Below are 14,963 nucleotides of genomic sequence, written 5' to 3'. Positions count from 1 at the left end.
TACACTTAAAAAGAGATAATAAAACAATTTCCATAAATTCTGACAAATTTTACTGCAATTGTTGCTTAGAAAAGGCTATTGGAGACGATGATGATTCAAATAAGCCATTTTCACAGTATATTTTTTTTAAATATTATTTTCTCATCAAAATCTTTAATAAATTAAAATATATTTTTTGTAACAAAACTTTCATTAAACATTAGCACAGGAAATTTGTTAATACACTTGACTTCTGGACATAATATTAAAGCAGATAATTCATTAAAATCGCAAGATTTAAAAAAAATATTTTATATCCAAACCAAAATTCCAGACAAATTCTAAAACCTTTAAAAAATGGCTTCTAGCAAGAAATTATGTGTTATTATGTTGTGTTGACTTATTAACTTTTCAATCAATTGATAATATAGGAATAAAAGATTTTTTGAAGGTATCAAATTTATAGATATATTATCTATTATAATAATAGATCTACCTTTATGTCTTTTTCTATTGAAATAGCATAGCCTACTGAGGGAGATTTACAATAGTTGAATTTTATAGCCATGCTAACAATATGATACACATAGACATACATGATTTAAATAATATTGAATAATTGATTCATTTTTTTTAATCATCTCTGTTTTTGTGTAGCTTGGCAACCCAGAATAAATTTTTAACAAATTTATTTCTTCTTGATAAATTCTCCCTAATTTGTTGTCTAATATAAATTAAAGATATAATGATTTTCTGCTATAAATTTCAAAATACCTATTTTAGAAATATCAAGTTATCGATTTGCCAGACAGGACAACACTAAGCCGTACTGCTCTTAATGATGTTTACCTATCAATGAAAGCACATGTACAAGAACAAATTAACTCATGGCTTAAATTTTGCTCAATTACATTTGATATGTGGACAGATCAATACAGAAGAAGAAACTATATTACATTTACACTTCATTTAATAAATAATAATTTTGAATTGATTTTTTGTTTAGCAACTCATTATATAACCCAAAATCACATAGCGGAGATTATTCTAACTGAGATTGATAAAATAGAAGAGGAATTTAATTTTTAAAAAAAATACAAATGGTCACAGATGCTGGGCCTAATGTTAGAAAAGGCGTTCGATTAGGTGAATATGAACACCACTTATGTTTGGGTCATGGTTTACACAATCTGGTTACAGTAGATAGTATAATAAAGGTACCCTTTGTTGAAAATCTCATCAAAAGAATTAAAGATATTATTACTGCTCTAAGATATAAAACTGCAGAGGATGAATTTAATTCGAGGAAGATCAAAGAAAATGCTAAGTACAATAGATTTAACATCAGACATGTTAGATCTTGATAGCACTGATCCATACCCAGATACTCGTTTTCAAATTGGCAATTCCACACATATGAAAACCTTAAAATTAAATGTCCCAACACGTTGGCATAGTATATTAATTATGCTAAAAAACATATCTGGATTAAATAAGAATTTAATTAATAAGGTTTTGAAAAGAAATGGGAAGCACTTTCTCAAACTATGAATCTGATCAGGTAGAACTATTATCATTTCTTTCAAAATTTAAACTGTCGAATTTTTTGTACAAAAAGGGCTCACTTTAAACTTGGAGTTACTTTTTAGAAGTAAAATTGAAACACATTTAATAGTAAATGATAGTTATAGTTCTTAAATCATTTCACTTAAGGAAAATATGCTAAATAAACTTGCGTTACGATTTCCGGTTTGTAATCTGCAAGTAATAATATATAAGTATATCCTTTTATTTTTTATTTAAAATTATCTAGGTATTAGCTTCTCTTTTAGATCCAAGATTTCAAAAATTGACAATTGTGTCAACGTATTTAATAGAGCAAAATTGCTCAGCTTCAGAATTTATAATAAAACATTTTAAACTTATAGAGAATGATGATAATCATGTAGTAAATATAGCTAATGAGGATCAAGAGGAATTATTAAATTCAAATTATTTGACAAAATTGGCACATAAACATTCAACAAATATAAATTGTGATTCCAAGTTAGGTGACTTAGAACAAGAATGCCACAGTTTTCGTGGAAAGCGACATTCACAAGATGTGGACGTTCTAAATTTTTGGAAAGAAAAGAAGAGTGAACTTCTCAATCTTTCCAGGCTCGTCAAAATATTCTTTGCAAAGTGAAAGAGTTTTTTCTACCGCTGGGTTGACGTTAAATTCAAGGAGATCATCATTATGTCCCGAAAATTTAAATAAAATAATTTTTATACATGATAATTATAAAATTACGAAATCGATTTTGGAATTATGAGTATTCTATTATATAAATATTAAAAAATATGCCGAGATATCTGTAGAGTAGTATATATTTGTGATTTTTTTTAAAAAAATTAAAAATATATGTTATAAAAATTTATAACTGCGCCGATTTTGTTGACGGCGGCTAAAAATTGGCGCTCCGCCGGCCATCGATTAGATTTTTGAAAATTGCGCCGGCCGCTGATAGTTTCATCGGCGCACAGGTAATGTTATTATTAATTAAGATATTTGTTGTTTTTTACATTTTTATGAATCATTTCCATAATTATTTGGTTAAAAACTAGTTTTAACGCCATAAAAAAGGTTAAATATAAACTTTATTATGTAAAGAAAAATTGCAAAACAATACAAAATATTATATTAACAATATACAAAAGTATAAGTAGTATCAATATATTCGATTCTATATACCAAGAATTATATTACAATTTAATAATAGCGGAAATGTAGAACCACAGAATTACAATGGGTTATGAACAAATATTGTCTTCATTCATTTTGAATAAAAATATCTCTTCAATATTGTTATTAAATATTTTTGTATAAAGTCTTTGCAAAAATAAGTAAATAAATTTATTATATTGAATGAAAAGTTCCCACAAAATATTTGGTACCAAGTAATTTTTCTGTTTATAAAAGAATAATGATTCATTTTCGAGCCTTCAAAATAGCGCGTGAGAACAAGGAAACGTAAAGATCGATTGAAGCTGGAGAATCGTCGTTTCCGGGTACAGGATAAGTGACATTTGTTGGGTCCGAATCAGTGTCTAATATGGCGATAGTAGGAATGTTAACTTTTGCCGAATCACGAATGGCTCTGTGTTGCAAAAATAACGTGTTTTGGGAACCAAAAAATATACAGGCATCAGGTAGGCGGGTATTACGGAAGTGATGGGAATTCTTTAGATAATTAAATATTCATAAGATATGGATAAAAAATAAAGCATCGTGATGAAAAAGATGTTAGAGAATCATGTTATCTAACTGTTATCTGCTAATATCCAAATCTACAAAAAAATGAGATTTTTAGACGACCATCTCTAAAATGAACAAAACTTATCAAGATAGATATTTATGTTGTATATTTTAGTAAAATCAGAATTTTAGAGCGTTAGTTAAATCATATCCAAAATATACGTCTTACGGCAAACCTTGTATAGTAAGACAAATATTGTATCTGTATAAGATATATTTTAAAATAGTATCTATATCTAGATACATTTCTAAACAATGCATCTATATCTAGGTCTATTTAAAAAGTTACTTAACAACTCTGGTATTTTTGAATCGATTAACAGGAAATTTAATTATCAATCAATGATTGAAAAGTATTGAACAAAAATCAAATAAAATATATTATTGCTCTGAATGATCAGCTTAGCGCAATATAAAAAGAGATTTTTTTATATAAATAAGTGTTATCATTTATAATATTTTGGCGTAGCAGCTGAATGACATTTTTCAGCTGCCACGGAAACGTTAGCAGCACGTCCAAACCTCCAGTAACTTAATTTAAAAATATATTCATATGCAGAGGACAACTTTAAAATTAACAATTCTCAAATGCCAATAATTTGCTTCTTTTCAATATCGAAGGATTCGTAACATGTGTTTATGATAATTTTGGAGGGTTAGCCAAATAACTAAGAATGAAATTTGAGGATATATATTTCTTTATTTACATCCCCATCATTCTTTTATCCCACAATTGAGGAAAAGATATGGCTCCATATTAATCAAATAATAATCATAGATCCCATAAGAGCGACAGGATGTACCTACCAATTATCGCCTCAGGAAATTCTATTAATAAGCGCAAATGGAAACAAATAATGACAAGAGACATTTTTGAAATAATAGTATATATGTCGTAATGGGATACGGAATCATGTGGGGTTCGGAATCCCAACGTGGGGTTTCGAGATCTTGAATCCCCACGTTTTATTTCGGAATCTTTTTTTTTTAATATTTTTAAAAAATATTCCGAATCCCCATGTATATTTTTTTTCTTTTTTTTGCCGTCTGGCTACCAGAAAATTTCCTTTTTTAGAGATATTTTATTTTCTGTTTTTGTAAATTTATATAAAATAAAATCATAAATATTTTCACCTGAATATATATTTTTAAAAATCCGATTCGAATTATAAATTTTTTTTTATTGCAACTCATTTTGCAATTGCATAACGATGTTTTCCCAAAGTTTGTGACATTCCGGAAGCTCCTAAATATTTTTAACAGTTTAAATGAAAAATTAATAAATTTTATGTACATGAATTAATTTGAGTAGTATATGTGGTTACTATAAAAATAACTTAAATTATCTATGATTGATAAATCTATATTGGGAACTTAAAAATAATTTATTTTTATAGTTAGAGGCAATAAATGGTGTTGAAATTCTTCCAGCACACGTTCCTACCCATATTTTATTTTGTTCAATTTTTATTACTTTCCCTTCTAAATTTTTAGGACAGATATTAGTTCTAACTGTCCTCTGAATATGTAATAACATGTGATCACCTAATACAAAGTTATTTGGTCCAATTATTTGAGAATAAATTAAGTTTCGACCCACGATTATTTAAATATAAATAAAAGAATGGGCTCTTATTAAAATATTAAAAATACTTCTCAATATTATAAGTAGCACAACTATTTTTCCATGTAATTTTATAGCCAACATTTTTTGAACAAGGACTATTAGTAATATTATGGACAATTTAAAAGCGCGAATCTTTGTTTGAAACCTTTGCTATTTTATTAGTAGCGATGTATCGTGTTCACATAATTGTCCTCATTGGTAAACAATAAAGAGTGACGGCTTATCTATGAATATATAAATATATATTTTTATTTAATATCCCCTCTTTCCCTAATCGTTAAAAGTATAATCTGCATTTCCTTATTATTAAGGAAAATCGCTATCGATATTTAATAATATTAAAATTATTTAGCTAGAAAATCTTACTTTTAAAATGGATTTAATATTTTTCCAGCCTGACCCAGTATTAATTTGTTAATTTTTATTATTTTATGATATACTTTGGATTTTTGTGAATAGTTTAAAAGGAATTTATTGGTAATTAAAAAGTTTAAATATTTAAAATTTTATCATTTCACAGCCCTACACAGGACTAGTATAATGTATTAGAATACAATATATTTAATATCTAATAATTTTATGATGAATATCATTTATATATCTTACCTATTTCCTTATGTTCTTTAACTTAAGGCAAAGAATATCAAAAGGCTCAATAATTGTTAAATCTAGTGCCATTTGTTTTAAAATATAGTGAATAATTTTTACCGTTGCAATTCGGCTCTTCTGATTCACAAGTAAATACACCACTGCTACCATATCTAAGATTTGGACAAATATTTAATGGAAATGTTTTTATCTTATATCTTACCCATGTCGGTATATTCTTTGATTGAACGAGTTGTACCAACATGTTCAATATATTCTAAATCTAAACAATATTATTTAAGAAATACGACAAAACAAATGAGAAAATACATATAGATGATACCCGAATCTACTATCAATTTCATTCTTTTTTATCATAATATTTCTTATCCAATGGTAATTTGATCGCTACTATTACTATTTGAATCTTCTTCTCCTTTAGATTTTTATATCTAACATTTCATGTAGAATAAATTTAATGAAACTATTTTTATAGTTTATCTAATTCTGTAAGCTCGGTAAGGAGAGAATTGCCAGGAATATGATCAATAATGGCTAAATCTAATTTATTTTGTTCATAAACAAATATTTGAGTAATTTTTACCATTGCTATCGATCGAGTCCTCCTTATCAAACGCATAGGCATATTTCTCTTTTATAGAATCTAAAATTTAGACAAATAATTAGTGGAAGCACAATGTTTATATCACCAATTTTAATTATCGAATAAGTACTATCGGAATCGGAAGATGCGTTGTCTGGAAACTAAGGTGTATCAATCACCCACATATCTGATATTTTTAAAAATTATTCAATTTATGCATTAAAATTTTCTTTAATACCATCATTAGATGTTGAGGATTCGTTAGAATCGAAAAAAAAAATTAAGAATGAATGACATTATTTTTTTACTATTGGCCCCCTTGTGTTGGATAGTCCTATATGAATATGAAGGAGACAAAAAATAAGTAATCAAAATATAAAAAAGCAATACAATTATCAGAACATGATATTAAATAAAGGTCTGCATTGGGCGGGATTTCGGCCCGCCCGATAGGCGGATGAAAAATTTTTCGAAAATGAGCAGGCGGGCGGGTTAAAAAAATTTGAAACTATGGGTGGGCTGGGCGGGCGGGTTAAGAAATTTGAACAATGGGCGGGCGGGTTAAGGAAATTTAAAATTTTTGTTCAAAAACAAACTAAAAAAAATATAATTGTTTAAATGAACTATAATAACAATATTTCTTTTTTTATTGTACCAATCGTTTTTTTAAGGAACATTTACCTAACTATATTATGTAATAAACACAATAATAAATCTTTTTTCTTAGAATTAAACATTTTTGTCTATTAAAAATATCCTTTTACGGGAATGTAATAAAACTTTTCTCTTAAAATTTCCTTTTTTTGGGTTTGCAATCTGCATTGTAGTTTTTTATTTTAGTAATAATTGTTTATCTTTATAATTGCCCTTTTCATTATATTTTATTATATAATGTATAAATTTTATTTTTTATAACATAATTTTTAATAAAAAAATATATTTTAATTTAATTTTTATTTTATTATGAATAAAGAAAATATATCTAAAAAAATAAAAAATAATTTATATAAATTAAAAGAAAATTCAGATAATTATAAACTAAAATCTTATATGTGGAAACAATTTAAAATCATTCTCGATGAATATGACAAAAAATTTTCTGGATTCAAACACGTTCATCTTTGTTCTAAAAATCTTCCAGCAATGCTAAATCCGCGTTCGGAAGAAGCACTAGTTGCAGGAATTGCCAATATTTTTCTTGCTTATCTTGATAGCTTTGGCAAATCTATTTCTTGTCGTTTCCATCAAAGTAGGATATTCGTTTGAAGTATATCCTCTTCCTCAATTGAGATCTTTAAATAAAAGTGAAACCAATAATAAATTTAATAAAGTAATTTAAAATTTAAATTAATTGTAATATGCAACTTAAAATTTTGCTAAATTATACATATCAAAACTGGTTACTTTAAGATTTAAATATTTTGTTGTCATTAGGTACAATATAACAACCTCATCCTCCCATACGTTGGGGTTTAATTTTGAAGCGGATGCTATTTATTTCAAACATTGCATTTAATAGAGTTAAGCAATTTTATAATTTATTAATACCCTTTAATTTGATTCTCTTTGCATTTGGGGAAAGGGGTAAAATCAGATATTTATATTTTTTTCATAAATATTCAATTTGATCAAATAAATTGTCCATAATTTACATTAATTATTTTTATACTCATATAAATTTCCTAAATTATAAACTTTCTGTAGAGGAGTAATGAAATATTTTTATCAGATGCTTAAAAAATGAAAGAATGACCATAATTAAATTTTATAAGCGGGCTTGGGTTAAAAAAATTTTTAGACTAGGCGGGTGGGTATATATATTTTTGAAAACTATGGCCGGGCTGGGCGGGAGGTTTAAATTTTTTTTAAAACATTAGATGGGCGGGCTTTTGGTCCAAAAACCCGCCCAATGCAAACCTAAAATATTAAATCCATTTCATTTGAACTAAATATTTTTCTAGGTTATCATTATGAGCATAAAATACCTGGTAAGGTGTGCTCTTACTGTTTCTACTAATTAATTTATTCTCAAATAATTGGACAAAATAACTTTATTAGGTGATCACGTGTTATTACCTATCCAATAGGACAGATAGAACTAATATCTGTAAATTTAGAAGGGAAAGTATTAAAAATTGAACAAAATAAAATATGGGTAGGAATGTTTGCTGGAAGAATTTCAACACCATTTATTGCCTCTAATCTTTTAAGTTCCCAACAAAGATATTAGGTAATTTAAGTTATTTTTATAGTAACCACATATACTCCTCAAATTAATTCATGTACATAAAATATATTAATTTTTTATTTAAACTGCTAAAAATATTTAGGAGCTTCGGAATGTCACAAACTTTTGGGAAAACATCGTTATGCAATTGAAAAATGAATTGCAATAAATAATTATTTATAATTCGGATTTTTAAAAATATATATTCAAGTGAAAATATTTATGATTTTATTTTATATAAATTTACAAAAACAAAAATATCTCTAAAAAAGGAAATTTTCTGGTGCCAGACGACAAAAAAAGGAAGAAAAAAATAAAATATACATGAGAATCGGAATATTTTTTAAAAAAAGTTTCCGAATAAAACGTGGGGATTCAAGATCTCGAAACCCCATGTTGGGATTCCGAATCTCATAGTATCCCAATACGACATATATATAACATTTTAAAATATAGCCATCTAATATTAATCATATTCGAATAGGCTGCCTGCTTACTAGTGTTGTTAAAACGCCGGGAGTCGCGACCCCGACCCAAAGTTCGGGTCGTTTTTTTCGACCTCGACCCGAGTTCAAGCCGAAAAAAACGATCTCGACCCAAAATATGGGTCGTTTTTTTCGACTCAGACTTTAAGTTTATTTTTTAAGGCAAATATGTAAAAATATATTTTGCAAACATGTTAAATTAAAATTTCAGCGAAGATGTACCATAGAAAAGTGACAATTGTCATAATCGTCATTTTTGAACTTTTTTGAATTTTTTTTAGACAAATGGGTAAAAATATATTTTGTAAATATGTTGAATTTAAATTTCAGTAAAGATGTACCATAGGAAAGTGACAATTGTCATAATCATCATTTTTGAACTTTTTTGAATTTTTTTTAGACAAATGGGTAAAAATATATTTTGTAGACATGTTAAATTTAAATTTCAGTGAAGATGTACCATAGGAAAGTGACAATTGTCATAATCGTCATTTTTAAACTTTTTGGAATTTTTTTTAGACAAATGGGTAAAAAATATATTTTGTAAACATGTTAAATTAAAATTTCATTGAAGATGTACCTTGAAAGTGACAATTGTCATAATCGTCATTTTTGAACTTTTTTCAATTTTTTTTAGACAAATGGGTAAAAATATATTTTGTAAACATGTTAAATTTAAATTTCAGTGGAGATGTACCATAGGAAAGTGACAATTGTCATAATCGTCATTTTTGAATTTTTTATAGACAAATGGGTAAAAATATATTTTGTAAACATGTTAAATTAAGATTTCATTGAAGATGTACCTTGAAAGTGACAATTGTCATAATCGTCATTTTTGAACTTTTTTCAATTTTTTTAAGGCAAATGGGTAAAAATAATAAGATTTTTACTATTTGATTAAATAGAGTTTAAAAATAATTATGACTTTTATCACTTTTCTATGGCTTTTATTGAAATTTTAATTAACTAGTTTATAATTTATATTTCAACCATTTTCTTCAAAATATTCCAAATAAATTATCAACATGACTATTTTAATTTTTTCAAGGTTTTTCATCACTGAAAAATTGATTTAACATGTTTACAAAATATTTTTTTACCCATTTGTCTAAAAAAATTTGAAAAAAGTTCAAAAATGACGATTATGACAATTGTCACTTTCCTATGGTACATCTTCACTAAAATTTAAATTTAACATGTTTACAAAATATATTTTTATCCATTTGTCTATAAAAAATTCAAAAAAGTTCATAAATGACGATTATGACAATTGTCACTTTCAAGGTACATCTTCATAGAAATTTTAATTTAACATGTTTACAAAATATATTTTTACCCATTTGTCTAAAAAAAATTCCAAAAAGTTCAAAAATGACGATTATGGCACTTGTCACTTTCCTATGGTACATCTTTACTGAAATTTAACATGTTTACAAAATATATTTTTACCCATTTGCCTTAAAAAATTGAAAAAGTTCAAAAATGACGATTATGACAATTGTCACTTTCCTATGGTACATCTTCACTGAAATTTAAACTTAACATGTTTACAAAATATATTTTTACCCATTTGTCTAAAAAAAATTCAAAAAAGTTTAAAAATGACGATTATGACAATTGGCACTTTCCTAAGGTACATCTTCAATGAAATTTTAATTTAACATGTTTACAAAATATATGACATTGGCCTTAAAAAAATAAACTTCAAGTCTAAGTCGAAAATTACAATCAAGCTTCAAGTCTGAGTTGAAAAAAAACAACCAAATTTCAAGTCTGAGTCGAAAAAAACGACCCATATTTTTGGTCGAGGTCGTTTTTTTCGGCTTGAACTCGAGTCGAGGTCGAAAAAAACGACCCATATTTTGGGTCGAGGTCGTTTTTTCGGCTTGAACTCAGGTCGAGGTCAAAAAAACAACCCAAAATTTGAGTTAGCTCTGTTCGAGCCGACTTGGCTAAGCCGATTAACAACACTACTGCTTACATATCGCCTCAAGACATCATATTAGTTAGATTCAATGTATTTTCTTATTTTAATACAAATACAATACATAATTTTTTATATATATCATATATTATTTTTTTAAATAGTATTATTATGTTTTTCATGATTTTTTAAATATAACGCCATCTATATTTTTTACAAAAATTTTAATAAAATTTAAAAAAAAAATTTTTTTGATTAAACAATTAAATATAAAGGAAATAAACATTCCTGGAGAATATTAGCATTCAAAAAATTCCCTATTAAATAATGTTAATTTGTTTCATTTTCACCGGAGATAAGAAAACATTTTAAAATATTTTTTAAAAAATTCATATTATCCAATGTAGAATTTTAAGGGCTAATATTATATTTGCAACTCTATCTTAAGTATTTTTTTAAAAAAAATAATATTTAATTAGATTTGATTATACTATAGCATTCTAAAATTTTGATTTTATTAAATTTACAACCTAAATAACTTACATGCCAAGTTTCATTCTTTTTTGAGATGCTTAAAATACTGGTTGATTTGTAATGGATTAACCCTTATGGTTCAAGTAAAATTTATAAAGGTTATGCTTCGTTCGGAATTTTGGATGGGTTTTGATATATTTAAAATAAAACGGGTTTAACTAAATTCAAATATAGTTAAGATGTTTAGTTTTCTCCATTTTATATTTTCTTATAATGTTAATGCTTCTATTGTTTAGAAAATATAATCGTTTATTCCGATTTCATAGTTCAGTTCAGCAGAGCTAGGAGAATAAAATTAAGTTATTATGTTTAGTTTTCTCCATTTTATATTTTCTTATAATGTTAATGGTTCTATTGTTTAGAAAACATAATAGTTCATTCCCATTTCATAGTTCAGCAGCAGAGCTAGGAGAATAAAATAAAGTTAAAATATAGAAGGAAAATAAATAAGATTTATAGAGGGAGAACCTTTGATTGGCTTTGAGTGTCAAGAGTGGAGAATAGCATATCAGCATTAGTGAATATACCACCTGACCAGAAACGACAATGGGAATATGCTCCACATGATTTTGCTGCCTTTTCAATTGTATGAATGTGTTGGTAATTTCTGCACAAAAATAGCACAATCCCTTTTTATAGTATTTATGAATTATAAATAAAAATGTTTGATATAAAAAATAAAATATTCAAAAATAATTTTAATAATTTATAAACCACAAAATAAGTCACTATTATAAAGATTTTTTTAAAAAATACAAGTTTTCATTCTATAATTTTATAATTTTCTCAAAAATAGTAATATAGAATATTTTAAGGTTTCTTAATTAAGAATATTGATTTCATGTTATAGAACATTTGTTTATAATTTTTCAGTTTAAATCATTACTAGATTATTATATGCCTTATATAAAATTAATCCGAGTTTGGAAAGGATATTTTAAACAGAAAAATTTTTTTTTAAAGGTCAAAATCTTTTTTTTTTAATTTATGATTGCAATCATAAGAGATTTTTTGTGCATAAAAATTACCAAAATTTTGTACAAAAATGAACTGGAATTATAAGTAAGATTTGATCAAACATGAAAGTATTTTCAAAATAATCTTTTAAAAATTTCACAGATCTTTTTATGAAATTAATATTAAACAAATATTATTTCAAGATGTATTTATATATAAATATGATGGTCAATTAGATAAAACATATCTCATTTCTTATATAAAATATTAAGAAATCAATAAACACATTGTATTACTATTTAATTTCAGCTATTCACCGTAAAAATATCTATTATCATAATAATAAAAAAATAATATATAACTACATTCCAATCATAAACTATAATGCAATAAAAATAAAAACGTTCATTCTATAAAAACAGAGTTAACCAGTTCCTAAAAAACACAAATAATTATATTCTAAAATAGTGAATTTGAATTTTTTGTATAAAAATAAATTCCTTGGGTTTTGATGTAGGGTTCTATTTTGTCACCTATATTTTTTAAAATTTAAGGTTCAGCTTGACATATGTTCAAAAAGATTGGTAAAACACTTAATTTGTTAATTCAAAATATTTTTTTCCTCAGCTATCAACCAAATTAGAATTTACATATTTTGGAAATGAAGAAAAGCATTTAAAGCCACAAATTAATTACCTGACCAATATATAGAGGTTAAATGATATGGCTTTAGGCCACACCTGATGATAATTTAGCAGGGTCCAGAATGTTTGGTATTTGGGCCCTTGTAAGAGAACAGCATAAATAATTAATTACTGCATGTCTGCCTTGGCTATATATACAATTAAGAACATGACCCCCTTTGGGATCAACTTATATTTTATGTATGTATGGTTAAATGAATCCAATAGAGTGTATGCAACTCAATTGTTTAAGAGGTTACAAATTGATAATCCAATCATTCATAACCACTAGTACATTAAGAATTTTTTTAATATTTGAATATATGCCAAAGGGGAATTTGATGAGAGTATTTTTAAAATTTATTTAATTAAAGGTAAAAATATTGATTGATATGTTAAAATTGTGGGCAAAACAAGCTAAAGATATTTAAGCAGTCAAGGCCAAATTAAAAGGTTATCTTTAGGAGTGATAAAAGAAGATATCATGGGGTAATTCATCAAACATGATGCCAAAAATAAAGAAAGAGATATAAGATTTAAAACCTCCCATTTTCAAGAATAATTGTGAAAAACCCCAATTAAAATTTTTCAATTTAATATTTAAATTATTTTCTAATATATTTCTAAAATATTTTGAAAACGATTAATAATTTCATTTAAAAGACCTTTAAAAAATTTTCACATGAATAACTTAGGTTGAAAAAACTGTTTAAATGTTAACTAATAATAAATTCACTTTCTATAATAATTTTAAACCCCAAAACTTTAGGGGCATTTGAATTTAAAAAATTTAAGATTAGATGAATCCATTATAAATATAAATCTATATCCCATCGCCAAATTTAAAAATAAGACATGCAAATAATTAATTTAAAAAAATTATTTAATTAATCCATCAATTTAGATGGTGCACCCTTAAATTTAATTAATCCAATAAAAATGTTAATAATATTACCTTTGTTATATGATATCTCAGATATAACGTTAAGAGCTTGTTTAAGTAAAATTGATGTATGATTAAGGTCTATAATGAGATGGCCTAATCGTTCTCCATATATATATGGTTTCATTTTTTCATTTAAGGAACCCACTTTATGCCCTAAATGTACACGGGCATTAAACAAAGCTTCAATTGAAACGTCAACAGATTCTTTAAATTCCAAATATTTTTAAAATAATAAAAATATATACCTTTTTGTTTAGAGACATCAGACAAAATTGAATAACATTTTTTTAAATAATTTAATGAGAGCTTCTGCATTTTAGGGTGTAACTAAACTGAGAATTGACAGGTAAACTGCGAATGGTCAGGTAAACTGAGAATAGACAGGAAAAATTTATTTATATCCTATCAATTATATTTTAAAAATATAAATTAAATATTTGTATTATGTAAATCAAATTTATCCAAAATTAAAATTATCTAAATAAATAAAATAGAATATGGAAGAAAGAGTAGTCCATAAATTTATAATATGTATAGAACAGATATGTTAATATGGTGTAAAAAAAATTATAAAGATATCGATACTAAATTACTTTATATTTAATTTATTTATTATAAATTATACTAACTGACTATTAACCTAATAAATTCTATATATATACTTTTCAAATTTAATAACAATCAATGTAACTATTAGATTAATATTATGTTAAGTGAAAGAAATAATATTACAAGTCCGTAGGTTTATATAATTTAAAATAAATTTCAAATGTATTAACATTCCTAGCTCTTTCTTCAATCTTTCTAGTCGTCGTGGAACTCGCTTCCAATCCTTTGCTGTTTTTGTAAGTTCTCCTATCTCTTCTATCCTCAATCCCATACTGTTCAAATCGTTATCATTAATTCGTCGTTTAGTATAGAATAATTTATTGAATGTCAAATAAGAATAATGGAATTGGAATTTAGAATGTATTAATAGAATATTGAATTGAATAGGAATTATTGAATAAGATTGATAAAATTGGAATAATAGAATAATATTCAAATAGAATAATTGATATGTGATTCGCGTTTTGGTTTAGCGTTTATGTTTACATTTTTTTACATT

The 14,963-nt window shown here is 25.6% G+C and overlaps 1 protein-coding gene and 1 long non-coding RNA gene across 2 annotated transcripts; both read right to left on the bottom strand.

Moving 5' to 3' along the window:
* Positions 1-2,743: 2,743 nt before the first annotated feature.
* Positions 2,744-14,242, bottom strand: LOC135931756 (small ribosomal subunit protein uS2m-like). Its single transcript, XM_065469044.1, has 4 exons — positions 14,101-14,242; positions 13,865-14,059; positions 11,738-11,898; positions 2,744-3,202 (listed from the first exon to the last, which is right to left on the bottom strand). Exons 1-4 carry the CDS (start codon positions 14,168-14,170, stop codon positions 2,951-2,953), a joined length of 678 nt encoding a protein of 225 aa, XP_065325116.1. The 5' UTR covers positions 14,171-14,242; the 3' UTR covers positions 2,744-2,950.
* Positions 5,920-6,265, bottom strand: LOC135931757 (uncharacterized). Its single transcript, XR_010573147.1, has 3 exons — positions 6,203-6,265; positions 6,097-6,156; positions 5,920-6,053 (listed from the first exon to the last, which is right to left on the bottom strand). It is a non-coding gene; the product is annotated as an uncharacterized LOC135931757 (long non-coding RNA).
* Positions 14,243-14,963: the final 721 nt, after the last annotated feature.

Source organism: Gordionus sp. m RMFG-2023, chromosome 1 (assembly GCF_954871325.1).
Source record: "Gordionus sp. m RMFG-2023 chromosome 1, tfGorSpeb1-WG-v2, whole genome shotgun sequence".
NCBI lineage: Eukaryota > Metazoa > Nematomorpha > Gordioida > Chordodea > Parachordodidae > Gordionus > Gordionus sp. m RMFG-2023.
The sequence above is the reverse complement of the archived record's forward strand: the minus strand, read 5'-3'. Positions and strand labels throughout refer to the sequence as shown.

Coding starts and splice junctions, on each gene's coding strand:
- LOC135931756 (XM_065469044.1), bottom strand. CDS start 14,170: ATGCAGAAGCTCTCATTAAATTATTTAAAAAAATGTTATTCAATTTTG. Junction 14,060..14,100: donor TGATGTCTCTAAACAAAAAG/GTATATATTTTT, acceptor TGGAATTTAAAG/AATCTGTTGACGTTTCAATT. Junction 3,203..11,737: donor ACACTCAAAGCCAATCAAAG/GTTCTCCCTCTA, acceptor AATTATCTAAAG/AATTCCCATCACTTCCGTAA.